Genomic DNA, 27555 nt, shown 5'->3' on the forward strand with positions numbered 1-27555 from the left:
GACGGGAATGGGACATCCAAACAACCAAAGAGGCACCTGTATACATGGACATCACCTGATGGCTAATATAGATATCAAATAGACTAAATAACTGGAAGCAGAAAATGCAGAAGCTCCTTTCTGTCTGCAAAAACAAGACTAGGAGCAGATTGTGGTACAAACCATGTACACTAGTGCTAATTTCAAAAATGAGACTACAATTGGAAGAACACTGAACCAACCATTCTGTCCAAATGCAACCTGAAGAACATTCCTGGAGAATTTAAAGATAACGTAAAAATAGATTTACATTATTAAATCTAATTGGCCAGAAGAATGCTGGACTGAAGCCAGGGAGGAATGCAAAAAAGACTACTGGTATCTGCAGCCAAAAAAAAGATGCTCAACAGATAAAATTCTTCAAGCAATTAAGGACAGATGAAAAGCAAAATAAAAAATGACAGAAAGTCAGAACCCTGAATGCAAATGTTAAGCAATTTATGTGCAGGGACAAAGACAACTGCTTTAATAATCAATGGAGAGGAGAACAAGAACAAGAGACCTTCCACAAGATCCAAGAAATCAAATGAAAATTTGTTAGATCAAGAGTGATGATGCTATACAACCAGCTGGGGAACACATTACATGACCAAGTAAAAATTAAAAGATGGTTTCAACAATACTCTGAAGAACTGTATAAAAGAGATGAAAGGATTACAGATTAATTCAGGAAAGAACTATTTGAAGATGAACCTATGATTTTCCAAAGTGAAGTGCAAGCTGGATTCCGATTAGTTGGGAGAAATAAATCACTAGAAACAGATGGCATATAAATAGAGCTGTTTCAAGCAACAGAATCGATTCTATTTCTAACTAAAATCTGTTAACAAATATGGAAAACTAAAGAATGGTCCAAATGTTGGAAACACTCATGCATTCCAGTTCCAAAAAAAAAGAGGACACCAGGGATTGCAGTAACCACAGGACCATTGCACTTATCTCCCACGCAAGCAAAGTAATGCTCAAAATTCTACAATAATTGTTTTTATATATATGGAGTGAGAAACACCAGATGTCCAAACCTGGGTCAGGAAAGGAAGAGTCACTCGGGATTATATTGCACACATATGTTGGATAATGAGCCTGTGCTTTATAGAATATAGCAAAGGCTTTGGTTGTAGATCATGAAAAACTATGAATTGCTCTTAAAGAAATAGGTGTGCCAGAACATTTGATGATCCTGATGGTGTAACGTGTATTCCAGAGAGAATATAGAGAAACAGAATGGTTTCCAGTTGGCAAGGCAGCATAGAAATAAATGCAATGGTGTATAGCCTCCTGGATGGGGAGTGCAGAGCTGGCCTTGCCCCCCTAAACAATTAGGACTAAGAAATTTGAAGGATTGCCTCTCTCACATCAATATGTGGGGCCCTATTCTATGATCCGCCATCTATAAATCTCTTTTAAGTAAAGAGTATGACTCAACAAGTTTCTCCAAAACTGTTTTTCAACTCTCCCTCACAATCAACTCCCTCATTCTTAAGAATGAGCAATGAACAATACAATACACCAGGGCTTTGATCCTTCCAAAAATTAAATAAGCTATTCCTCTTGCTTTGAGGTTTCAAGCCTTAACTGCCCACACATGTTCATTCTTTCCCAAAGAGGCATGTATTTGTTCTCAAAAGGAAATCTGTGACTTCAGAAACTGAGCTCTGCATCAGAATATACACTACTGCTTGGGAATTGTGGAGCTCACATAACACTATTTTGTCATCCACTTGCCACAACATACATGCAAATACACCACTCTGGGACAGTATTTTTTCAGTAATATCTACCAAGCCATCATGAACATGGCTTCACATCTTCAAATAATATATCCTACCTTACCAGAATTACCAACTGTAGAAAGTAGATTAATATTACTGATGGCTGCCTTTATTCATAAGTCTTTTTTTGCTATATTAAGTTTTAAGAAGAAAAAAACGCTTTTTGAAACATTTTATTTAATTGTCAAATTAGTGCCAAATTGGTAATAGAGGTTATAAACATTATTTTGGTTGGCTCACAAACCTGATCAGTAATACCCGGAAACTTAAATTTTGCTGTAAGTTGTGCCAAAAAAAAACCCCACCAAAAATCCAGACATGATAAATGGCTGAAGATAAAAGGGATACAAATGCAACAGGTATAGGTGATAAGTGTACTAGGAGACACAATACCACGTGCTCAATGACACCAAGACTCTTGTGTGGCTTGGAAATACTTCAGACCTGGCCTCATTTTTCCTCCCAAAAAACTATCTTGCATTTCATTTGACTAGTTCTGAAGTAGTCTTGCATGCCTCACCTGTATCAGTCCACCTGAGTTGTCCCCAACCCCACAGCACTGGCATAGGCAGTGAGGATATCCACCACTTGTTTTGTCTCTAAGGTCATCCGAGCTTCATTCAGCCAGTCCTGTGACACTCTCCTGGATTCTCCTTTCAGCTGATTGACAAATTTAGCTGCCAATTCTAGATCACCATGCTCAATGCAATAGGATGCATAAGAAAGCAACTTATATGTGTCCAGGTCTTCAGGCCCAAGCTCAGAAGGTGGCTTCAGCTGCTGAGGGTGAATCAAGAGAAGGGACTGCAGGTAAGACAAGAAGTACTGATACAAGCTATTTCTTGTTTCATCTATCAATGCCACTCTCTTAGCCAACTTTTGGACAGTGTGGAATCGTGCTCTCAGGGCCTCTTCTGTATACACCCCACGACTGAGTGATTCCTGGGGAAGTGCAGCTGTTAAGGCTTGAGTGAAGGTGTTGTCAGAACAGCTGGCTTGGATGGCTTCTACTGCACCCTCCAGGGGCTCAGTAGGGCTGTCTCCAGAAGCAGTTTTCATGCTTTGCTTTAAAGCTTCAACTGAAAGCCACAACTGATGGGCCTTCCTGGCTTCTTCCTCTGCAACTGAGTGGCCTATAACACAAAAAAACCATGCTGTTAAAATAGTAGAAAAGGTTCAGAGTAGCCATGTACAATTCATAAGCAACAAGTCTGAGCTGGCAAGTTATTGGCTCTGATCTCCCTGTATTAAAACAATTTTTGCATCTCAACCACTCATTGTAATTTTGGAAATACTAATTATTTAGACTTTATGATGGTTTGAATGCATGCATATTCAAGCCAGTAACTCAGATTTATAGCCTGAGAGCGGTACATATGTACAAGTTGAGTATCCTTTATCCAAAAGATTTTAGAATATTAACATATAATGACATATCTTGGAGACAGGGGACCCAAATGTAAACAAGGAATTCATTTATGTTTCATATTCACCATACCATATACACATAGCCTGGAGGTAATTTTATACAGTATTTTTAATAACTGTGTACATTAAACAAAAGTTTGTGTACACTGAACCATCAAAGATCACCTCTGCATTTCACCACAAGATCACTTCATCCCTAGGCAATCTACGATGCATTTGTATGCAGAGAACTAGGGATTGCTGTATCTCAATCAGAAGTGGTTCAGAAAATGTAGCTGGCCAATCAACGTGATTGAATACAATATACTTCTGCCATGTTTCTCATACTCACTTTCAACTGCCTGCTCAATTCCCCTTAGCCTGGCATAGGCTGTGTTGATGTCCAGAGTGAAATTGTCCAGTTGTTCTTGAGAAAGTCGCTTATATTGCATTTCTTGTTCACTGAGTTGCTCTGACAAGTTCTAAAACACAAAATTGGATCCAGGATTTTATTTGGTGTTATTTGCCTTTAAGTCAACTCCAACTTATGTTAACCTTTCATAGGGTTTTCTTGGCAAGATTTATTCAAATTTTTTTGGACCAGCATTCTTCCTCCACATCCCCCAAATAATGCAGAAAGACCTAATGCTGCAGCTGATGGGATGGTAGCAGCAGACTTACTTATCTCTCCCAGCATTCTGGTAACGTGTGTGGAAATACCTCCAAAGAGCTTAACATAAGATAATTTCCCAAAGGTGACATTTCTAAAAATGTCAGATTTATCAGTAACTATTTGAAAGGATATTAAACAATACTTTAATCAGGTAATAATTTCTTCTCTATGAATATTTTAAAGCAATTATGAAAGAATCTGCCCTGCTGGAGAAGGGGTGGTGGTGGTATCTCTCTATTACAGCAAATAACATTTTGCCAGTTTTCGCAGTTGAAACCAACTGGTTAGACATAAATAACATAAACCCATTAACTCACTTGTTCAATAACAAGGCAACACATAAGTAAATCCTACGGATTCAATGAATTTGTATAGGTGGGACTATCACTATCCATACTCTAGATGTCCAATTTAGTACACCCGGCATTGTAGACTAGCACTCATCTTAATGTGTTCTCAATGTGTGGTTGCTGAAATCAAACTGGCAGAACTCAGATTCAGTAATGCTTAAAGAAGACTCATTAAAAATTATGTAAGATAAAATCAGGATCCAACTCAATGCAAAAAAATTTTTTTAAATCAAAATGGAATCCTAAGCACACTGACAAAGCTCAAGTTGGGATTTTTTGTTTATAACCATGATTAAAGCTGAGCTTTAAAGAAGGCAACTCTTTTGAGATTATTCAGTGATAGAGAATGGCAATTAATTGCAATAAAACTCTAATAAACATGCCTCCAAGTCTAGAGAAGTGTGAGCGCATGCAGAATCAAGCATATTTGACCCCAAAGCAGGAAACACCAAGAGAAGGAATTCTCTTTGCTTTTTACGTTAGCATAACTTTTCCAATGCTGCATAAAGATGTATACAGTGCCTCCTTAAGGAACCATTTTGTTTGGCAGTGCAACAGCTGCTGGATGACACCGAGGTACAGCTCCAACTCAAATGGCCACTGACTGGCTGCAAGAGTGTGCTCGGTAAGCACTGCTGTGCTGGGGTTGGGCTGACTGCCTTTGTTCAAACAGGAACTCTGGTAGAACATACAACATATGATACAAGTAAAATGAAGCAAAGCATATCCTTCTTTTATGGTGGGGCTTTCCATACTTCAATGAATTCCCACAGAACAAATTTCTACTCCCTATGAACAGGGTTGACCTATTGACAAGTTAGAGGACACTTCTTCTTCACTGTATCATGGTATGTAAACAAAAACAACAACATAAAACATTTTTTAGTCTCAATAAGTTACATTAACGGGGGGATACTCCCATGGCAAAATCAGTGGGATACATTTTGTCTCAATTTTTGTTTGTTTGTTTACAGGGGAAAATAATGAACATGGCATCTGACCTCTGGAAACACTGTCAACCAGCACAGCTGTAAACTTAATGCCTTTATGTCTAGCATTGTGTGGATTCTGTAACAAAATATGGCCCTAGCGTGCTAAAATATGCCCTCCTAGTACATAAGCATTAATGAGAATGAGTTCTTCAAAACAACTGTGCAAATTCTCACCTGTTCAAATTGTAGCTTGAGTTCCTGCTCTTGGACCTTGAGAACATCTCTTAGGTGATCAGCATGTGCAGCAGCCTGTCGGCGGAGCTGAGTTCTCATTTCACTCTCCATAACTGCCTGGGCTTCTTCAACCTGTCATAATGTAGTGGTAGTTGTAACTAAAGTGCATCTATTTTACACAAACAAGCTTCTATCCAGTGGATCTGGTATGGGTGACAGAAAATTTAAGTGACAGATAAGACTTACTTCTAAACGTTTTCCCATTAGATAGCAAACACTGATCAATCAATCGTATTAGCTTGCAAGGTGTCCCTGACATTTTGGAGCCTGAAGCAAATTTGGAATTTTGAGCTGCACTCAGCTATTAGGCAACCTGCTACATAATGACTGTGCAACACCTGATATACTAGGCCCAACTTTTTAAAGTTGTCATTAAAAGAACTTGTGTCCACAGGAGATTCCTAGACAACACAATCTGAAAATGCCTGTTCTAAGCTGTGAGATAACAAGATCAGCATTCAAAGTTCTACTGGTTTCTGGCACATTGTTAAGAACACCTAACAATGAACAAAATTGTGTATTCTTGCACACACATTACTAAAAGACATTGTGCACATGCACACAGACAACCAATTGCTAGGATACTGCAAGTATAATAGTTACCTTCTTCTCCTGTTCAATCTCGATTTCATTCTTATGATGCTCTAGTGCCTTTGCCACTGCTAATTCAAAAGCTTTTTTGTCTTCCAGTTTCTGTTTTTCCAGGGCTGCCTCTATGTGTTGTTTTTCACGGACTCTCAGATCCACCAGCTCCTTATTCAGTTGGTCTATACGTCGATGAGCATGAGCAATGAGAGAGTTCAAGTCATCTGGTGTCAGCTTGCCAGCTGAAAAGAGCAGGTTGTTAAATCCAGAATGAATAGTACAAAATACATAAGATCTTCATAGTCTGTTTATTTACATGAGCAAACCCAATACAGGTTGAGTATTCCTTATCCAGAATTCCAAATCCTCCAAAATCCAAAACTGTCCACTTGGGTGGCTGAGATAGTAATACCTTTGCTTTCTGATGGTTCGACTTACACAAACTTTGTTTCATGCACACAATTATTAAAATACTGTGTATAAAATTACTGTAAGGCTATGTGTATAAGGTGCATATGAAACATAAATGAATTTCATCTTTAGAGTTAAGTCTCATACCCAAGGTGTCTCATTATGTATATGCAAAAATTCCAAAATCCAAAACACTTCTGGTCCCAAGCATTTTGGAAAAGGGAGATTCAACCTGTATCTTAAAGTGTATCACACTTCTTTGGCCAATTATACCTGCATATTCCACTGCATTGAGAACACAGGAACACCTCAGTTAACAAAGCCTCTGACAAAGAAGTTTATTCTTGCAAAGTCTTTTTATACTCAACTGGTAGTTTTCGTCCTGTATCTAGCTGTATGTTTTTAGCAGCATAGGCAGAAGGAAGAGGCAAAGGAGGAATGAAGAAACACAGACTTTCAGGGTCAGGTTCCACTAACATGTCTGCAGTAAACAATGCAATATGCAAAACTTGAGCTGGGAAAGAAACCTGGTTGAGCCTGTCTACAATAGGCAAAGTAGCTAATGGCTGCTTCCAAAATTCCTCACTAAGTATGCATGAACAGCAAAGCACAAAAGGGGAAACATATGCTACACCAGCTATTCCCTGGATATTGAAAAGCATACATTTATAAATGTGGCTACCAAAATGGAAATGATAAGAAAAGCAGGGGCTAGTAAAAGAAAATAAAAATCCCTGGATGCATTTGGAGGAAGTCTTGAAGTGATCTCTAGAAGGTTCTAAATGTTTTTATTTATACAAGGCTTACTTGACCTAGTTATTTTCATTTCACATGTTCATATTATTAGTTTTAATAAAGCTTCCTAAAACATGTTAAGCTGTTCTTTTTTGTGGTATAGGAACCTATCTTTATTCTTTCCATGTTATTTTTGCCTCTGGTACCAAATTTTCTCTTAAAGAAGCAATGCCCAGGAACACATCTACCTAATTAACTGAGGTATACCTGTGCATCAGAATTATCAAGTAATATTATTCATACAGCTTCTAGATTTCACCTACGAAGCACTTTACCTTGAATTACAAATACATGAGATTTAACTTTGACAACCAGAAACCAATAGAAGTGAACATAGCCTACTACTATATTTTATACCATGTTTTGAACAGTCAGTAAACATTTATTGAGGCAGTCACCATCCAATTTTTAAATGAAAACAGCATTTTTGGAGATATAGAAATGGCACATTTATCTCACAATCTCAGAATTTGACATGGTCATATTTAATGAAATCCTCCATTGGCCAATACCAGCTTAAATGTAAACAGAAAATTATTTTTTTTTATTTAAAAGGTTTAAACTGGTATCTCTTCTACTACAATATCCTTTTTGCAAAGAAAGAAATATCCAGGAATCAAGGAGAGGGAAGAGGGGATCCATCTGAAACAACAATGGTTTTGAAATTCAGTCTCACAATTCATAACTGAGTATTTTCAGCCTAGTGATGAGAAGACCAAGGGGTGACATGATCACATTCTTTAAACACCTCAAGGACTGTCAAAAAGAGGAAGGTGCAAGATTTTTTGTTCCTGCTGCCAATGGTATGACCAGGTCTAATGGTTTCAAGTTCAAGATTCTATTGAATATGAGAAGGAATTTATTGACAGTAACAACAGTTCATCAACAGAACAAATTGCCTAGAGAGGTGGAAGGGCCTCCTTCTCTGAACACCTTCAAAAAAGACTGGTGATTCCCAAACTCTGGTCCTCCAGCGGTTAGGGACTTCAGTTCCCAGAAACCTTAGCTATCTTGGCCAGTAGTCTGGGATTCTGGGAGCCGAAGGCCAGAAAATCACTGTTCTAGCTGGAGATCCTGGGTTGAGCAGGGAGTCCATGGGACCGTTCCAACTCTATGATTTTAATTCAATTCTTCAGTAAAACAATCATCTTCACAAAGCACACAAAAATGCCGAAGGGCATTCAGAGCACCTCATCACATATGGGTGTCATGTATGCTCACAACTATGTGATTAGTACAACAAATCATATCCCATTTAGGAGCACACAAAACCAAAAACCATGAATACTTTTCAGAAGTAAAGCTTAGCAAAGGAAATTGAAACAGAAGTTGAGATACAAGCACTAGCCATTATTTCTGTGAAAAGAAAGTGCACAAGCCATACACAGTGTTTATGGAAAAGCAAGACAAGAACTCACCTAGATCAGCTATCTCTGCAAGAGAAATGAAGGTTTGGGAAAGTTAGACAGTGTCCGCAGAAGCAAATCAAGAGCTGTTAAAAGCATATAAAGCTGCAAGAGCACAGATAAAAGCAGACACCTTGCATATTAATAAAGAGGATATGTCCAAGTGCAAGATGAAATGGCCACAGGTCTGAGAGAAATGCAAGCACCTGACTCTCAAAAAGGCTCTTTCTGTTTGCAGCACTCTCTACCCCTATTTGTGATGGTTTTTTTAAAAAAATAAATTGCAATAAACAATGGAAATAAAAAGTAAATGCCAATGTGTTTATGCTATTAATTCCCTTTCAAGAAAAAAGTTATCAAAAAGGGCACAATTTAGTGTCCCTATTTTAGAATAGTGTGAATGCTAATAGATATCCCTTGAGAATGAAGTATTCAATCCTTAATTTGATTTATACATCTTATTTCCATACCATCTTTCTAAGAAGTACATACAAATAATGCACAAAGCCATAAACAAATAAGAACTTCTTCAAGTTTATCCGCAAGCTACTGTTAAGCAGCTATGTGCATGATTTATTCAGTTGTTCATTAAGAAAACTATTAATAAAAACTATTAATAAAAACCTAAAAGCTAAGTAAAACAAATAAGACATCTAATAGACACAATGTAATATAATTCAGTCAAACAAAAGAGTATGAACAATGACTGAACAATAAAAACTTGCAAAGAGTCTAGAAATAAAATTAATTAACTAAAAACCCCACACAGTCATGTCAACCTGTATCAACATATAAAGGAATCTTGTAGCATCTTGGATATTGGGAGAAACAAGTTTATAGCATAAGCTTTCAGAGATTCAGTTTACATCATCAGATGCAACAAAAGCCAGATGTTAAAATAAAAAGATTATTATCAGGTAACAGATTTGGGGTGGGGGGTGGGGGTGTGGATCTCTTCAAGGGAGATTCACAAAATTCTGGGGAGCTAGTTGACTGTTGTACAATAGCTTAGGTTGAGATCACAATACCTGCTGCACAACTGATTGTGCAACTTTGCAATCCTAGGTATGTAACTGTGCTACATTAGGTGTATGGTATCTTGGACAATGTTTGTTGTAATCACAGCTAAATGTTAGGTCAGATAAGAAGGTTACTTACTGAGCCCCTTCCAACCAGTTTCAACTTCTGGAGTAACACTATCCAATTCTTTCTGAAATTCTTCTCTTGCTTTAGCTACCAGCTCATGGTATTGAGTTACTATTTTAGCTTCTGACTGGGCAGCCTGCACCTACAAAAAGTAAAGAGAAAGGATTAGTCTCAAAGCAGGTGTTACCTCCTACACTTATAGTATACAGCACTGATTTCAGGCACCATAAAAACATCCAGGTGTAAAACAGTGTGAAATCTCCAAACATTCACCAAGTGTAATTTGTTGTTGCAAATTTATACACCTGAGCAATAAAGTTAGAATTGTCCGTTGTATTCCTCATCACCATGTATGGATGTGAAAGCTGGACAGTGAAGAAAGCTGATGAAAAGAAAATCAACTTATTTGGGATGTGGTGCTGGAGAATAATGCTGAGAATACTGTGGACAGCCAAAAAGATGAACAAATGAAGTCCTTGAACAGGTCAAGCCTCAACTCTCCCTGGAAGCCAAGAGGCTGTTGTATTCTGGCCACATCATGAGAAGGCACGAATCACTGGAAAAGATAATAATGCTAGAAAAGGTAGAAGGCAGCAGAAATCGAGGAAGACTGCAACACAGATGGTCAGACTCAATCAGGAAGGTCACAAGACCTAAGCAGAGCAGTTAAGGATAGGGGGCTTGGAGATGTCTCATACACATGGTCACCATGAATCAAGATTGGCTTGTGGACAGGTAATAACAGAAATTTAATGTCTTGCGAACCCAGACACTTTGACTCATGATATATCCAAAGTACATCCTCAGATTTCTTGTTTCTAGTAAGAGTAGAGACTTCATTTTCTCTAAACACCAATTCACTTTCCTTTTTATCAATCCATGGTATCTGTAGAGTTCTTCAGCATATTTCAAATGAATTGTTTTTCTCCCTGTCAGCTTTCTTTACTGTCCAGCTTCCACAACCATACAAAGAAATCAAAAATACTATGGCCTGGCATAGCCACTATTTATTAAGAAAAAGAACTATCTTCAACATCATGTATCCAACAGGAATTAGAGTGGAAATCAAAGCAACCTGCCCTGTTACCTGGAGGCTGCAGGTGTCTCTTAAACTCTAATTTATTCTGAAGATTTATCTGCACAGGGTCAAATGGCTACACAGATAATCATTCAAAGAATGGCAGTTACAAATCAGCAACTCATTTTTCTTCCATCTAAATAAACCAGTTAATTCAGGAATTACCAGCTCACTTCATGACCTAGGTTCTGATGCCGGGATGCTTTATTTTAAAAAGAAGTTATTTTCAATCTTACATCAGGAAAAACATTGACATGAAAGCTAAGGTAAGCTTTCTTTAAAGAAAATACACAAGTACACTGGTACTATTTAACACAAAGCCAGAGCAAAAAAGTCCTAACAGGCACCTGGTGATGTGCAAAAAATGAAAGGATTTTTCATCCAAGTATTTTAAAGGACTGCTTGCTTCTCCCTCACTTCATATGCATGCTGGTGTTCCATTTATCTTAGTACGCAATTTTGTTGTGGCAAAAATATTTAAAAAGTTAAAAGATCAAGTTTACCTTTATATACTCTAATAAGCCAAAGAATCATTATTCATTGCAATCTTTATAATGTGAAATATTAACAGGAAAATGTTAAAGTAATTATTCTTACTAAGTTTACCTTTTTGACCACGCTGTCCAGGTCAACTATCATATGATGAAGGTTCTCTTCTGCAGCCAGGATGTGTGGTTTGGCCCCAGGAATCTGAGACTTCTTGGCTCTATCAACCACCCCTTTCATTTTTTCTAATTCTTCTCTAAACAAAACCAGAAGCCATCCATTATCTACAACAATATTCATTATTTATTTAATATAAAGCAAGGACAAATGAGATGCCAACCCTTCATCAGTATGATAATCATAAGATGAAGAATTAACCTAAATGAAAAAGTGTTATGAAGACTATGATAAACTTTATGTTAATGCATTTAAATAGAAATATAGATAAAGAGATGTAAAATTTAAAGTAGTATGGGGTCGAACATACTGGCAGCTTGGAGTGGTCTCTGGCTGCTCCAGCACCAGTCGGCCCCTGATCAGCATTGGACACCGCAGTCCTAAAGCCACCCTCTACTGGCAAAGAGCGATTTTTTGCCACTCCTTTTCCAGCTGGCTTTTCCTGACCAGACACACTCTTTGCGCAGGTTCCAGCTGCTCTGGGGGCATGCTTCATCTGCACCCCAGAGCGGCCATTAGCTGCTCTTTTCTGCCCATCTGTTTTGGGCCTTTATCTCATAGTTTCCTTCTAAAGAAACTGGAAAGACAAACATCGGTCTCTTCTACACATGGGCAATAATGTAACAAAACTCTTTTGTAATAACTAATTGCAAATAAAACTGAGACCCTCTCTTAGGTCTCCTCTTAGGCAAATATTGTTAAAACTAGCAAAATTTTCACCATTGTGAAAAGCAGGCAATTTACAGAGGGTGATTCCAAGTATCCCTCAAGGAAGAGAGAGCAGCTATATGACAGTTGCTATAATAGCTCATCTGTGAAGGCCAAATCACATAGTGGGTGGAGAAATAATTTGTTCCAAATGCAAGTTTGTCCTCAAGCAGAAGTCTTAGAGCCAAGAAATAATCCAATTTGACACCACTTTAACTGCCTCGGCTCAATGCTAGGGAATTCTGGGAACTGTAGTTTTGTGAGACATGTAGCCTTTGCTGTCAGAGGGCTCTAGTGCCATCACAAACTACAGTTCCCAGAATTCCCTAGCACTGAGCCAGGGTAGTTAAAGAGGTCTCAAATTGGATTATTTCTGCAGTGTGTTTTGGTTCTTTATCATTAACTTCTATTAGGGAAAAGAACATGGCCACATAGCCCGAAAAGAGAAGGATGTTGATATGCGAACATAACAGAAATAAGTCCCGAACCTTCTGATCCCAGTCACTGAAAATCGAATTTAATTTACATAGAATTTCATCCACATGCTCCCACACAGGGGTTGCTTTTCATACATTTTGACAGAATCCTATTGTAACTTTCTACCAGATTTAAAGTGAATGTTACAATTACTTACTTGGCTTTTAAAAGGACATCAGCAGCTTCATCCACAGCTTTCCTACGATCCTTCAGTGCTTCCTCCAATGTTCGCCATTGGGTTGCCTTTCTGTCACTTGGAACCTAAAATTATGTACACTCATTCTAGATTTTACAGGTAAAGGTAATAAATTACAAAATAGAGATGGAAAGATATTTACCAAAACCGTTTTAGATGCAGCCTCTACTATATAAATTCTACATATTTAACAACACAGAAAATTATAGAATATCTCACTATCAAGATCATGAAAATAATCGAATATGTATCATTCTTGCTTGTTTTATAAATACTTACTTTTAAAAACATCTCTCTACAAAATAAAAGATTAGGTTTGTTTCCAATAGATCTCAGCACCATTTTCAGACAATATATTTCATCTTTCAATAGTTGCTTCAAACATACTAGTAATCATGCAAAGAACAGAACATTAGCTGTATTTCTTGATAAATAAAGCAGGACATCAGGTACAGGCAATTCTTTTAATCTTTCACTGTAAATTGTAAATTCTTTGTCTTCATGGAGTTGAGAGAACAATTTGAACCTCTCTTTTCTTCTCTACAGCTTCCTTTCCCATTTCCTAACCTTATTTATTTCCTACTAAATATCTTACATTCCGACCCTGAATGTAAGAGAAGTACAGACCACATCAGGCTGGCAAAGGCAGGATAGAAAAAATTATAGGGAAGGAAAAGGAGTCCTAAAGGTAACAAATGAAAAGAATGTTGCCTCTTGTCTAGTTGGGTCAGCAAGCAGCGATTAACCCAATCTGATCCTTCAGTACTGACCACAGCAAGAAGGGCTTCCTGACAATCATGCTACCAGTCCTATTAAGGGGACTGATGGACAAGGCAAATGAGATCATAGCTCAATACCAGAACTTCTTTATGGCCAGTATGGCTATGTATGGATACAGTGAAAGAGCAAAGTAAAGCTGGGCATGGTCCACAAATTTATCATACTGTACTCTGAAACCTTAATGTTCATTTTACAGCTACGACAAAGAATACAGGATATCTTTTACATTTAGATTATGTCAGAATTCTTTCAACATATTATAACTCTATGTACCCTATTTTCCTATTAAACAAAGCAGCTTCTAATTTAATGTATTTTTAATTCCACAATTTACCACTTTAATTGAGCACTTTAAAAAACAACAACGGAGTAACACATAGAACAGAAATAAATTAAATGCAATTTATAAAAATACAAAGAATACAAACTAAAACATACCTCAGAATTATCCATAGCCTCTTTTAGTTTCTGAGCATGAAGATTAACAGCTTGTACAGCTGCCTCTTGGAGTGTGATTGCTTGTAAAGTGACACGTGCAGTATTACTCAGAGCACTTTCCAAGGTTGCTGCAAGTGCTAGGGAGAAAGAAAGGAGGGGGAAAAGATGGACTTTCCAGCACTTTTTGCTTCCTTTTCTGCCCTCAAAAGAAGCTGGTCCCACAACAATTACCATTTAAAATGGAAATTCTGAAACCTTGTAACTTTCTAAACAATCTTAGGAATATATAACAGATTTTAAACTGCTCAGCAAGGGGGAGGTTCCCAGTATTCTCTCTGTGCCCCCCCCCCCACACACACACACAGTCTGAACTGCCAAAAAACTGTTGGGGTGTAGTTGGGTGGGGGGGAAAACAATTTATAAGAAAAATATTTTATCTTCAGTGCAAAATAGGATTATTTGGAAACTTGCCCAGGTTATATTCTAATAAGTCATGAATTGTGGGTTTTTGTGTTTTTTTTTTTGGGGGGGGGAGGAACACATGAATATAGGTTTGGGTTTTTTTTGTTTGGTTTTTTGATGAACAGAGTTTTAGGCTTACAATGAGAAAATCCTAGGGGGGAATACCACCCCACCATTTAGTTATGTAACTACTACTGCTATACAAGGTGTAACATGGAGTGCCCAACCACAGTGTTTGTTAGCATACCTGAGATTCTCTCTTGTTCCTCTTTATCTTGCTTTGCAAGACGAGCTGCAACTTCCTCAGGTGGCCTCTCTTTTGCAACAGTAGGTTCTCTATGGCTGTGTTCTTTACCTAAGTACCGAAGATTTTTTAAATTGAATTTCAATAAGTTCATCTATTTTATTGATTTAAAAAAATACTGTCAAAGTACAACCAAGATTAACAGAAGTTGATTCATGACACAGCTATTTCTTTATTAAATTATGAAAGTACAGCCACTGTAACTGATTTTATCATATAGGCTCACTCAATCTCACTTTGTATCGAAAACAAATTATCTAGCAAGAGCTTCACAATTATACAACAATGCTTTCAGCTACAGTCAAAATGAATAATCAAAAATCCGACTGATGTTAACATTATAACATGAAGAACAGAAATCCACTTTCTGCTTAACCCATGACCAGGGTGACAAGAAGAGCTCTGGCTATTCTCTCTTACAGATGGAGACTGTATGGAATTGTCTAGGGCTAGGCATTAATGTTGGACTTTGGAGGATTTATTAGTATGATAAAGAAAGTATCCACTACATGTTATAGTCAGCCCTCCGCATTTGTAGACTTAACATTCATGTTTTTGATTATTTGCGATTGTTAAGCAAGCATGGGCGCCCACTCCTCCCCCCCCCCCGCCCGCCCGCCCGCCCGCCCGCCCGCCCTTGGGCTTTTACCCACGGGAGGGGAAGCCCAGTAGGGTAGGAGCAGCCAGGAAGAGTGCGCTCCCGCTCCTCTTCTTCCCCCACCCTCATATGTCGCAGGGGAAAAGGAGGAACAGGTGCACACCTGTACATCTTTCCCCACCTTCCAAAAGCCAGTTAAAGGGATGGAAGGGCAGGGAAAGAGGAAAAGCAGACAGTGTCACAGTGAATAATTTAGCACCTGCATTTTGCACTAGCTGGTCATTTTCCAGGGTAAAGAGCACAGCTGGAGTCTAACTGGGAAATGACTAAAACATGAAATATTATGGTTAAGGTTATCCCTTTCCAGAGCTTATTTGAACCTTCCATGACAAAAAAATAAAGGCCAATTCAGGTCAGAGAATTCCACAATTCTTTTAGCTGCAGAATCTCAGCAAATAGGGTATTTAGTAGATTCCAGAATTAAATCAAGAGGAATTCACCAGGGGTCAATCTGGAATTCTATAAGGATTCCTGATAATTAGAGAGGGGGGAAATGAATCATCACATATACCATATGAAATATGGGATGTGCTCCCAGCAGTTCGAAATAGGAAAACCTCAAGAATGTAAATGGGAAGCTTGATTAGCCCCTTCTCTGCTCTCTTTCTACCAAGGAGGCAAATATATTTCTATTTAGGTAGGCCTTTGATTCTTGATTCAAGTGCCAAAATTGTCTTTTAATATGAGGTGCAATGCTGCCATGTTTTTAATTATGTTTTAAACAATAACTTTGTACATTTAATAGAATCACTTATTTCAATGCTGTTGATTTAACTTTTGCTTTAAATTTTTTTGCTGCACTTTGTTTTAATTTGTTGTCATCTGCCTTGGGTCTAGGATCAGGAAAAGGCTGGGGAAACAAACAAACAAACAAACAAACAAACAAACAAACAAACAAATATTATTTGAAAACCTCATGATAATGAAAGAATTGCCATACTCAACCATAAGCCAATCTCATGTATAAATTGAAGGCAGGTTTGGGGCAAAAATTATGGATTTTGATATGAAACCTGTAAGTAAGTCAAGGGCAAAATTTAGGGGCCTGTAACAAAGGATCTAAAGGATGAAATAAACAAAAACAATGCCAAAGAACTTGCAAAATTTCATCAGGCACAACTGTTTGTGTTCATACTAAAGGATGGCTGGATGAGAGAATTGGGGGGGGGGGGGGGTGTCAGTGCTTCCAGGTCAGATTATACTCTTGCCTCTCACCAGGGATGGCTTCTTTTTAAACTAAGAGTTAAAGTCCAGTACTTACACTGACCCATGGATAAGTTGACTCATGTTGAGTGAGTCAATTTTTGACTAAAATTTCTAGACTTATGCATGAGTTTATAAAGAAGATGCAAGTTTTAGGATAAAGCACTAAATGATATCTTTTTCAGACTCTGGACAAATAGTTCTCCTAAAAAATTGGCAGAATCTGTGCAAAATTGATTTAGTTCTGGCTTTGTATAATTCTTTTGGCTCCAGAATCTCAGCATTTGTAACAGATTATACCTAAATCAGGAGGCTTCTGTTTTTCTTCAGGATGTACATGACTTTTGCTTTGTTCTTTTTCCTGCATCCCTGGAGCTGGAACTGACACAGCTTCACCTGTTGCTGAAATTATCTGAGCAACCGCAGAACTTGCTGTAAACAAAAGCAAATGGAAAGTATCACCACACAACACAATTATTCCAGAAATGGGAATGCTACCTCAACAGATTGACTTTTTAGTAAAAAGGTAAATCTTTATAAAGATTCAGAGTCTGTTGCATCTACCATGTAATTCTTCCAGTCTTGGTAACTATTTCCCACATAGACAATCTTTGTGAAGTTTCTTGTTATGCTACAAAATATGTTACAAAATAATCTTTCTGATGTTCAAAGTAATAGGTAATTTAAGAAATAACAGGTTTTTTTTAAAAAGGGAAATGCATCACAAATAAGGTAAGCATCTCCCACCACACACATCTGAGGGCCACTGTAATCATGTTACCTTCTTTTTCTTCACCAGCAGCTGTTGGTACCTCAGTTTTAGTCTTTGGTGATCTGACAGCAGGTTGTTTCGATTCTTTCATTACTTCTGCCACAGAGGAAATTTTTAGTGGCCCTGGTTGTATCTGTGGGGAAAAGAAACATTCACCATGAACTGCAAACTATTAAAAATGCACGCAATTAATTAAATGAAATCCTTCAGGAATTATCAGCATTTGAGTATAAAGAAAGAAAAAAGGAATGCTAGCATACTGTGCAGAGCAAAGAAATGCTAAGGCAGGCCTTAGAACGTAGTCACCTTCATTCTTTCCAAACAAATACAAGAAAGTACAGCAGAGGGAAAGCAGAAGGGCAGCAGTAACGTCTTATTACTTCCCCCCCCCCCTTAACTAGAGTTTCTTCCAGCCCATGTGGCAAGAATTATACCACATCAGAGTGCAATCATCAGCAAGAATTTTAACATGATCTCTTTTGAAATGTTCTTTTTAATGCTAGGGATCTGATGCAGTAGACATAAAATGAGTGTTGGAAAACTTACTAAGAGAATGGGTTGAATACATTTACCTCATCCTGAGGTAAGTGATACAAGCAACAGCCACTCAGTGAAGCAGAGGTGGGGAACATAGGATACTCTAAATGCCTTAGTGAGCATAAACCATGGTGAGAAATGATGCAAGTAGCAGTCCAACAACACCCTGAGGTCTGTGTTACAAAAGTTGTCCCAAATCAGATGCTAAAATGTCTGGAGCCTTGGATCTCTCAGCCAAACACTGGAAAATGGGTGTGTAGAAGATAATTTTTGAAGTTTGCATTTGTTCTGCCTTCTGAGAAAAAATGTTTCTGGGTGCTGAATTTTGTGTCATTGATACTTAGTATTGGTAAGGAGGATTGCTGGTTTGAATTTTTTCTTCGGGATTCTGCAAATGTTACTATGGCATGAATTGCAATGATACTGTTGCAATATATCTATCAAGCATTTCACATAAGATTGTATTTTTTTAAATATAATCTATGAATCAGAGGCGTGCATCAGCTATTACAACAAGTCAGATTCACAAAAGCTGTTTCGTGGTTATAAACAATTTAAAAAGTGAACATGATATTTAGCTTTTTGAACAATGAGGTTCTGCAATCACATATCAAAGGTAGAAAATCTAAAGCATGATTAAAATTGTATTATTAAAATAAACAAAGAAACTTACTGGCTTCTTTGGTGTTGGAATACTATAAGGAGGAGGCCCCAGTACCATTTCAAAGAAGTTGCTGGAATAAGGGATAGTCTTCTCTACGTTTTCCCGGAAACGTGGATCATAGTTAGCATATAGAATAGTTCCACCTACTCCTCCACTAACAAACAAAACACTGGCACCAATAATCTTTCCTGCAGAGGCACTGTTTAAACATAAGGGAATAAGAATGTTATGTATATTATGTGCCAAAACCATAATAATGAAAAAAGCACTACAAATAAGAAAATCAATTATATTTTACTGAATCCAGAACAGTACTGACTCAGCAGAATTCTCTAAAGAGGAATATTCCATTATCAAAGAGACAGGCCTGTTACAGACTGCCAAAGTAAAGCTGCTTCAGGTCTCTTTGGAGGTATGCTATTTAAATGATGCATGCATCCTGAGAATCCGGAAGCTGCACCAAAGCTGCCCTCCAGTACTTAGGAATGGAGTGTGGCTTTGGCGCGACCTCCGGACTCTTAGGACCCATGCATCATTTAAATAGCATACCTCCAAAGAGATCCGAAGCAGCTTTATTTTGGCAGTCTGTAACAGGCCAAAGTTCAATATTGCCTATTTATGTATCATGGGGAAATCCATTAATTCCACTTGCTCTTCAAAAATTCCAGCTCGTATACATGATGCCATGCACACAAATCCCAAATAATTAACTGCATTTACATACATGAAGAAAGGAATAAATGCTTTCCATTGAACAACAACAAAAAAGCAGTCTCTAGCAAAGTCAAAATGTCATTACAGAGGAGTTGGGGCAAGGAGCAATAAGTTGCAGATAAACACCTTTCATTCTTTTCTACCAAGTGCTTGTCAGAATGTGCAGAAAGATTTCCCAAGTTGATCTAACTAGACAGGCAAGATCATGTAGGACATTTCTTAAGTTTTCTGATGAAGTGACCAGTAAGGTTTCCCTCGCTATTTGCCGGGGATCAGAAACATATTTGTCCTCAGTGGCTTTAATTATTTCTTTCTTTCAAGGAACTCACCCAGGACTAGCACCAACAATTTGCAGACAGGCACTGGTCCACAAACCACCACTTTGAGTAGCACTGATATAGGAGGTACCCATGAACATAATTTGATCTCTCCTGTACTTTTTGTTTATGCTTTTTATTAAGAACATTAATAAGTAGAATTATTTTGCTATTTTTACAACCTGAGAAATGATCCATCTAAAAACTGAGAATGTTTTTTTAAAAGTTATGGACTGACATACCCAGATTCTCCAGATGTTGAATACCCACGATACAGACGCAAAGGACGGAGTGAACTTTTACCGCAAAGACAATTCTAAAAAAATAAATAAAAATAAAGTAGCAAGTTATGTAGAAGAACATTTCCATTCAAACTATTTTCATGTTAACAAATTTTAATCCTACATTATTATTTTTTAAAGCCATTATTACAAACAACTAGACCACAATTTTTGACTGTACATTCTGTCCAACTGCATGTGTGGAGGTCAGTTCTGCCATACTGGCATCATGAAGAAACACTTCCCCAACCAATCATCTGGAAGCCTTTTTTTTTTTTAATGAAAGCATTTAAAATAGGTAATACAGGTCCAAAACACACTGCAGAAATAATCCAGTGTGAGACTGCTTTAACTTCCCTGGCTCAGTGTTAGGGAATCCTGGAAATTGTAGTTTATTCTGGCACCAGAGCTCTGAGAGAGAAGGCTAAATGTCTCACAAAACTACAGTTCCTAGAATCCCCTCGCATTGAGCCAGGGCAGTTCAATCTTAAACTAGATTATTTCTGCAGTGTGTTTTGAACCATAATAATATATAACTTCAATCTAAAATGTAAGACATGATATGGGCTGTTGGGGTAGCAGCTCAAGTAAATTATTAGGCTGTATTAAACCACCTTGAATCCTGTACTGGAAAACACTAGGACATGGCCAGGCCAGTGCAAAGCACTGGTCTGAACTGTGCCTTAAAATACTTATTTGACCCTCATCTGATATTTGGAGGGGGGGAAGGTCTGTGCAATTATCCTATTTCAATATGTCTCATTAAAAAAAACCTACAGTCGGCCCTCTGTTTTTGTGGGGGATCTGTTCCGGACTCCCTGTGAAAATGGAATTTCGCTGTTATTCAAGGCCCATAGGCTTGAATAGCGGCATGTAGATGTGGGTATACACAGTGCTGACACACACCCCATTATGTTCCCCCCCCCCCATTTGCTACTCACACATAAGCGAGGGTGCGAATTCCAAGGCCGCACAAACAGAGGGGCAACTATAATAGGCAAAGTGACTCATTTTAAATAGTATTTATATACGGAAACTAATACATTATTAAATCTTTCAAATGCAGGAACATCTAGGTCCTCCAGCTAAACTCTATGGTCAACTTTAACCAAACATTGCACTGAAGGACTTAGAGATTCCTAGAGAAAACACTCCACTAGGCATTTGTATCTCCTCTAGTGCTATTCTATGGCCAATGTTTGGCAGATGTTGACTACAGAGTTGTACTGGAAGACCTAGAAATGTGTTCTCTTGGGTAAAAACATAAGGGTTTTTGTTATTTGCAGCTTTTCCACATTCACAGGGGTCCTGTGCCCCTAACCCCAGTGAGTTCAGAGGGACGAGTGTATATATTCTCATTATCTTAGGTTGTTCTTTGTAACCAATTATCCTCTGATTTATTACGAATGAGTAAATATTTTTCTGCAATGGTTAATTCTGCTGGAGTGAGAAATAGTGGTTCCATTCTCTAACTATAAAGTGTTGGCACATCTCTAATTTTCCAGAGGAAGAAGAGATGCCCAAATTTTTTTTATTAAAACAAGATGTAAAATCCACAAGTAACTTACTTGGGAAGTCTGGATTTTATGACACACCCTAAACTCAGATTTTCCATGGTTTGCAAATAATACTTGAACAGTGCCAAACTGAGAGGCATCCAAAACTCAAACTTTTACTCTCAAAAGTTGGAATCGGTAATTTAGGAAACAAGAGCTTGCCACTGCATTAAAGTAGTTCCAATAAAGCAACAAAGCTGTCAGATATTTTAAATTAAGTTTCTTAGTCGGTATGCTAAATTGCTCAATTGTCTTCAAGTTGACTCCAATGTATGGTTGCCCTATCTTAGGGTTCTCATGGCAGGATTTATTTGGAGGAGGTTTTCCTATGGTCTTCCTTTCAGGGTGTGGGAGTATAACTTGCACAAAGTCACCCAGTGAGCTTTCACAGCTGAGTTTGGATTTGACCTCTGGCCTCCTAGAGTCCAGCAAGGTGTAGTGGTTTGAGTGTTGGGACTATGACTCTGGACAATAATGTTTCAAGCCCAGTCTGACAACAAAAACCCACTGGGTGACTTTGAGCAATGCACAATCTCTCAGGCTCAGAGGGTAGCAATGGCAAAACCTCTCTGAAGAATTTTGCCAAAAAAACCCTGTAATATGATCACTTTGGGGTTGTCATAAGTCAGTAACAACTTGGAGGTACACAGCAACAATCCCCGGTTTCCAAATCCAGCATTCAAACCGCGTACATCATGCTGTCTCTCTAAACCATACAATACAAGCCTTAAGAGCAGCTTAGCATAGTGGTTTGAGCCCTGGACTATGATTCTGCAGACCAGGGTTTGATTCTCTGCTTGACCAGGTTACTTTGTCTGAGCCAGACACTTTCCAGCCCAGAAAAACCCTGTAATAGGTTCATCTTAGGGTTGCCATAAGTCAGAAACAACTTCAAGGCACACAACAGCAACATCAGGTTTAATATACTTTCAATCATTTTGAAGTTGCGTTGGGCTGCAATCCTAAACACATTTATCAAGGACTAAGTAAGGATAACTGAAGGCTGTGGCATTTAGTTATGAGGAAACATACGCAAGATTACACTATCGTTGTGTGCCAGAATATGGCCATGTTTTCAAGCAAATCATTGGTTTTCTAGCAGAGTGATTATTTTGTCTTTTTCAAACATTCCTCAGAAGCAGATTGAACAAATCATACTGAAGTTATTTAAGATTTCTTATCAAAACTATCAAATGTAGTAGCACTCCCATGACCCTTAGAACCATCCATAGCTTCTCATGATCTATACAATCAAATGCTTTGCTGTATGTAGTCTATAAAGCACATGTTGACTTTCTTTTGGAATTCCCTGGTGCACTGCATTTGCCATTGCATATTTGTGATGCCTCTTCCTTTCCTGAACCCTGCTTGGACCTCTGGGATTTCTCTCTTCATGTATGGTTGGAGTCTATGTTGCAGAATTTTCAGCATGATTTTGCTTGCATGGGAAATTAATGCTACAGTCCTATAGTTGCTGCGGTCTTTTTGTCTCCTGTTTTGTGGATGGGGATATATATATGGTATTGACCATTTCTAGTCTGTTGCCCACTGTTTTGTTTTCCATTCTTTTTATATGTTAGCTAGCACTAAAGTTACTTCTGTCTGTGTCCATAATAGCAGTTCAATTGGAATATTGTCTGTTCCTGGAGATTTGTTTTTACTATTTTCCCTTGTTGCAGCTTCCACTTGGCTTTTTAGTATTTGGGGTTCATCTTCATATGGTTCTTCGTTCCATGTGTCATTCATTCCTCCATCTTTCTTATAACTCTCCTGTGTACTGCCTCCAACGCCTTTTTATTTCTTCTTGATCTTGTAGTTCTTTATTGCTGTTTAAATGCTGTATGTATCCTAAGAGGCTGGAAGCCACGCCAAAGCCATGCTCCAGGCCTAAGGACTAGAGCACAGCTTCTGGCCTCTTAAGATGTGTGTGTCTTTTAAACGGCGCACCTCCAAAGTGACCCGAAGCAGCTTTATTTTGGCCTGTTAGTATGGGCCCAACTGTTCCCAAGTTGATCCTGACTCATGACAGTCCTGTAAAACCCTTATCCTCCACCACTCTTGCTTAGGTCTTTTTGGCTGCGTCTGCACTACAGAAATAATCCAGGTTGACACCACTTTAGCAGCCATGATGGCTCAGTGCTATGGAATTATGGGAAATGCGGTTTTGTGAGACATTTAGCCTTCCCTGTCAGAGAGCTCACTGGTACCACAACAGACTATACTTGTCCCTCCTCCACATTCGCTAGGGTTAGGGCCACAAGACCCCTGTGAATATGGAGAAACCGCAAATAACAAAGACACTGTTTTTACCTGAGAGGACGCCTCTCTAGGAATCTCTAGGTCCTCCTGGGCTACTCTGTGGTCAACATCCAACAGACACTGACCATAGAGTTGCACTGGAGGAGCTACAAATGCCTAGTAGAGTATTCTCTCTAGGAATCTCTAGGTCCTCCAGTGCAACTCTATGGCCAACGTCTGACAGACACTGACCATAGAACTGCACTGGAGTAGCTACAAAGGCCTAGTAGAGTATTCTCTCTAGGAATCTCTAGGTCCTCCAGTGCAACTCTATGGCCAACGTCTGACAGACACTGACCATAGAACTGCACTGGAGTAGCTACAAAGGCCTAGTAGAGTATTCTCTCTAGGAATCTCTAGGTCCTCCAGTGCAACTCTATGACCAACGTCTGACAGACACTGACCATAGAACTGCACTGGAGGAGCTACAAATGCCTAGCAGAGTGCTCTCTCTAGGAATCTCTAGGTCCTCCAGTGCAACTCTATGACCAACGTCTGACAGACACTGACCATAGAGTTGCACTGGAGTAGCTACAAAGGCCTAGTAGAGTATTCTCTCTAGGAATCTCTAGGTCCTCCAGTGCAACTCTATGGCCAACGTCTGACAGACACTGACCATAGAACTGCACTGGAGTAGCTACAAAGGCCTAGTAGAGTATTCTCTCTAGGAATCTCTAGGTCCTCCAGTGCAACTCTATGGCCAACGTCTGACAGACACTGACCATAGAACTGCACTGGAGTAGCTACAAAGGCCTAGTAGAGTATTCTCTCTAGGAATCTCTAGGTCCTCCAGTGCAACTCTATGACCAACGTCTGACAGACACTGACCATAGAACTGCACTGGAGGAGCTACAAATGCCTAGCAGAGTGCTCTCTCTAGGAATCTCTAGGTCCTCCAGTGCAACTCTATGACCAACGTCTGACAGACACTGACCATAGAGTTGCACTGGAGTAGCTACAAAGGCCTAGTAGAGTATTCTCTCTAGGAATCTCTAGGTCTTTCGGTGCAACTTTTAGTTAAAGTTGACCATAGAGTTGCGCTGGAGGACCTAGATATTCCTAGAGAGAACATATCAATCAAATCCGTGAATAATCAAACCAGCACATATCGAAGCCGCAAATATGGAGGGATGAGCGTACAATTCCCCAATACTGAGTCATCATGGCAGCTAAAGTGGTGCCGAAGTGCGTTATTTCTGCAGTTTGGATGCAGCTGTTGCCTTCAGCCCCGTGGCTTTCCTGACTGATCTCGAGTGGGATCTTCCTCTCTTCCTGCTTCCCTCCACCTTCAATGGCACACTGTTGTCTTTCAAAGCAAGAGTGGAAGCATATTAAACCCTGGGAAGAAAATGCCTGTTCTGTGTCACAGGGAGGGAGGGAGAGGGACTAAGGCAAGGTCACGTCCTTCTGGGCCACATGAAGGGCCTTGCCTGTCATAACCTGACTTCTTTGGGCTGGACTGGGCCACTACCTTCTCGCGATAACCCAAGAAACGAGAGAGAAGGGGAGTTTGTGGAGTTAGAAAGTCCTCCTATGGATTAGAGGTGACACCCAAAGAGACTACACATCCCAGCATGCCTTGCTCCCTGGCGCGCGTGACCGAGGCGTTCTAAGAAGCGTTCTACCGTGAAGAAGAAGTGTTAATGCTAATATTAAACCCTGGGGTTCCAGTCGAGGCTGGGCGCAGCGACATCCCTTGGCAAGGAAAAGGGCACCCCGCCGCAAAGCATGACGGGACTTGTAGGCTTTGCGTTGAAAAGCGACACGGCGCCAAGGGTCCCCATCCGGGTTCTTTTTCCCCAATCGTCCGCCCGCTTTCCCCTCAGGAAGAGTTGAGGGGGACCACTCAGTCCCCCTCAATGAGGAGAAAAGGCCCACCTGAGCCGCCGTAGTCCCCGCGCGCTGGCACACCCGCAGCATGGTCCCGGCTGACGGACAGAAGGAGGAGGAGAACCAAGCGTCCCTCAGCCGACGCTGCCTCAGTCAGACTGGCCTCCTAGCGCGCAACCGCCGCCCTGGCCCTGAGAGGCGGGGCTTGGCTCCACCAATCAGAACGCGAGGAAGGGCACATATGCAAATGAACCCTCTGGTGTCTAGGACATGGCTGGGAAACCTAGAGAAAGGAAAAGTGAAGAGGTCCACAAACCTATTTTTACCATTGGGAGCGCCTCTCTAGGAATCCTCAGTGGAACTCTATGGTAGACCTCTGCTACAACTTGGATCATAGAGTCATGGTGGAGGACCTACAAATGCCTAGAGTGGTAGTGTTTCCTCTAAGAACTTCTAGGTTCTCCAGTGCAACTCTATGATGAGCATGTCATTGCTCACCTTTTAAGACAGATGTGGGACACTTTGGGGGGGCAGAGAGACACTGTTTAGCCTGGAGAAGAGAAGATTAAGAGGTGATATGATAGCCCTGTTTAAATATTTGAAGGGATGTCATATTGGGGAGGGAACAAGCTTGTTTTCTGCTGCTCCAGAGATTAGGACCTGGAGCAATGGATGCAAGCTCCAGCAAAAGAGATTCCACCTCAACATTAGGAGGAACTTCCTGAGAGTAAGGGCTGTTCGACAGTGGAACACACTCCCTCAGAGAGTGATGGAGTCTCCTTCCTTGGAGGTCTTCAAACAGAGGCTGGATGGCCATCTGTCAATGGGGATGCTTTGATTGAGAGTTCCTGCATGGCAGAATGCGGTTGGACTGGATGGCCTTTGCGGTCTCTTCCAACTCTATGATCCTATGAACCATCCTGGGCATAAAATGCAATTTGAAAACACTGAAATTCTGAACCGTGTCAACAGTTATCAAGTCAGAATGCACAGAGAAGCCATTGAAACCCACAAACACCTGGACAACTTCCAACAGGAAAGAAGAAAGCCTTAAAGGAAACAACGTTTGGCTGCCAGTCCTGAAAAACACCAAAATTAAGACCCAGCACAATGCGAATTAAAACCACCCAGGATCAGGGTTTTATTCCCAGCAGAAGATGGTTACAAATTAAACAGACACTAATCCTCTTTGCATATCCTCCCACCCTGAGACTTTACCATTCAACAACAGAACAATACATAGATTAACATGGAAACCACTCCTCACAACCTAGAGTCACACACTATATAAATATACCCCCCTCTCTTCCATGGCAGCATTCTCTGAAGATGCCAGCCACAGATGCTGGCGAAACGTCAGGAAAAACTCTTCTAGAACATGGCCACATGGCCCGAAAAGCCCACAAAAAACTAAAGATGGAAGTGATATATTGTGTTTTATTCCATGTGGGATGGAAACATGATTTGCAGACCTGCGCTGTAGCGCTGAAGTTACATGCACGAAACGATACATTCCAATATAGTAATGATTCTTTCATGGATGTGTGCAGAAGCTGGGCCCAGGTGGCTATTAAATAGCAGAGGCCACCGAAGCCAGAGACTCTGTTGGAGGGAGGGCAGAGCAGAGGACAGCGAAGACAACGATGATGATGGCCGATCGGAGCTGCCCCCCACCACACCATCCTTTCCCCCCGCATCCCGTGGAGGGTCAGGGCACCCCATTGGAGGGAAGACCCCTGGCCTGGAGACTGAGGGGCTGGCGCTTGTTCTTCCCATGTGGCTGGACTACATTTGGGGTGCAGAAGGACC

General features: G+C 39.7%; 1 protein-coding gene across 1 annotated transcript; it reads right to left on the bottom strand.

Annotated features, from left to right (window-relative positions):
• Positions 1 to 1971: 1971 nt before the first annotated feature.
• Positions 1972 to 25901, bottom strand: IMMT (inner membrane mitochondrial protein). Its single transcript, XM_089532241.1, has 14 exons — positions 25795 to 25901; positions 20024 to 20097; positions 18760 to 18949; positions 17559 to 17682; positions 17078 to 17209; positions 14860 to 14967; positions 14151 to 14287; positions 12894 to 12997; positions 11495 to 11630; positions 9823 to 9952; positions 6071 to 6294; positions 5408 to 5539; positions 3571 to 3700; positions 1972 to 2944 (listed from the first exon to the last, which is right to left on the bottom strand). The coding sequence occupies exons 1-14, from the start codon at positions 25834 to 25836 to the stop codon at positions 2337 to 2339; spliced, it is 2271 nt and encodes a 756-aa protein (XP_089388367.1). The 5' UTR covers positions 25837 to 25901; the 3' UTR covers positions 1972 to 2336.
• Positions 25902 to 27555: the final 1654 nt, after the last annotated feature.

This window comes from Sceloporus occidentalis, unplaced genomic scaffold (genome assembly GCF_023333645.1).
Source record: "Sceloporus occidentalis isolate IW3139 unplaced genomic scaffold, rSceOcc1.0.p SCAF_7, whole genome shotgun sequence".
NCBI lineage: Eukaryota > Metazoa > Chordata > Lepidosauria > Squamata > Phrynosomatidae > Sceloporus > Sceloporus occidentalis.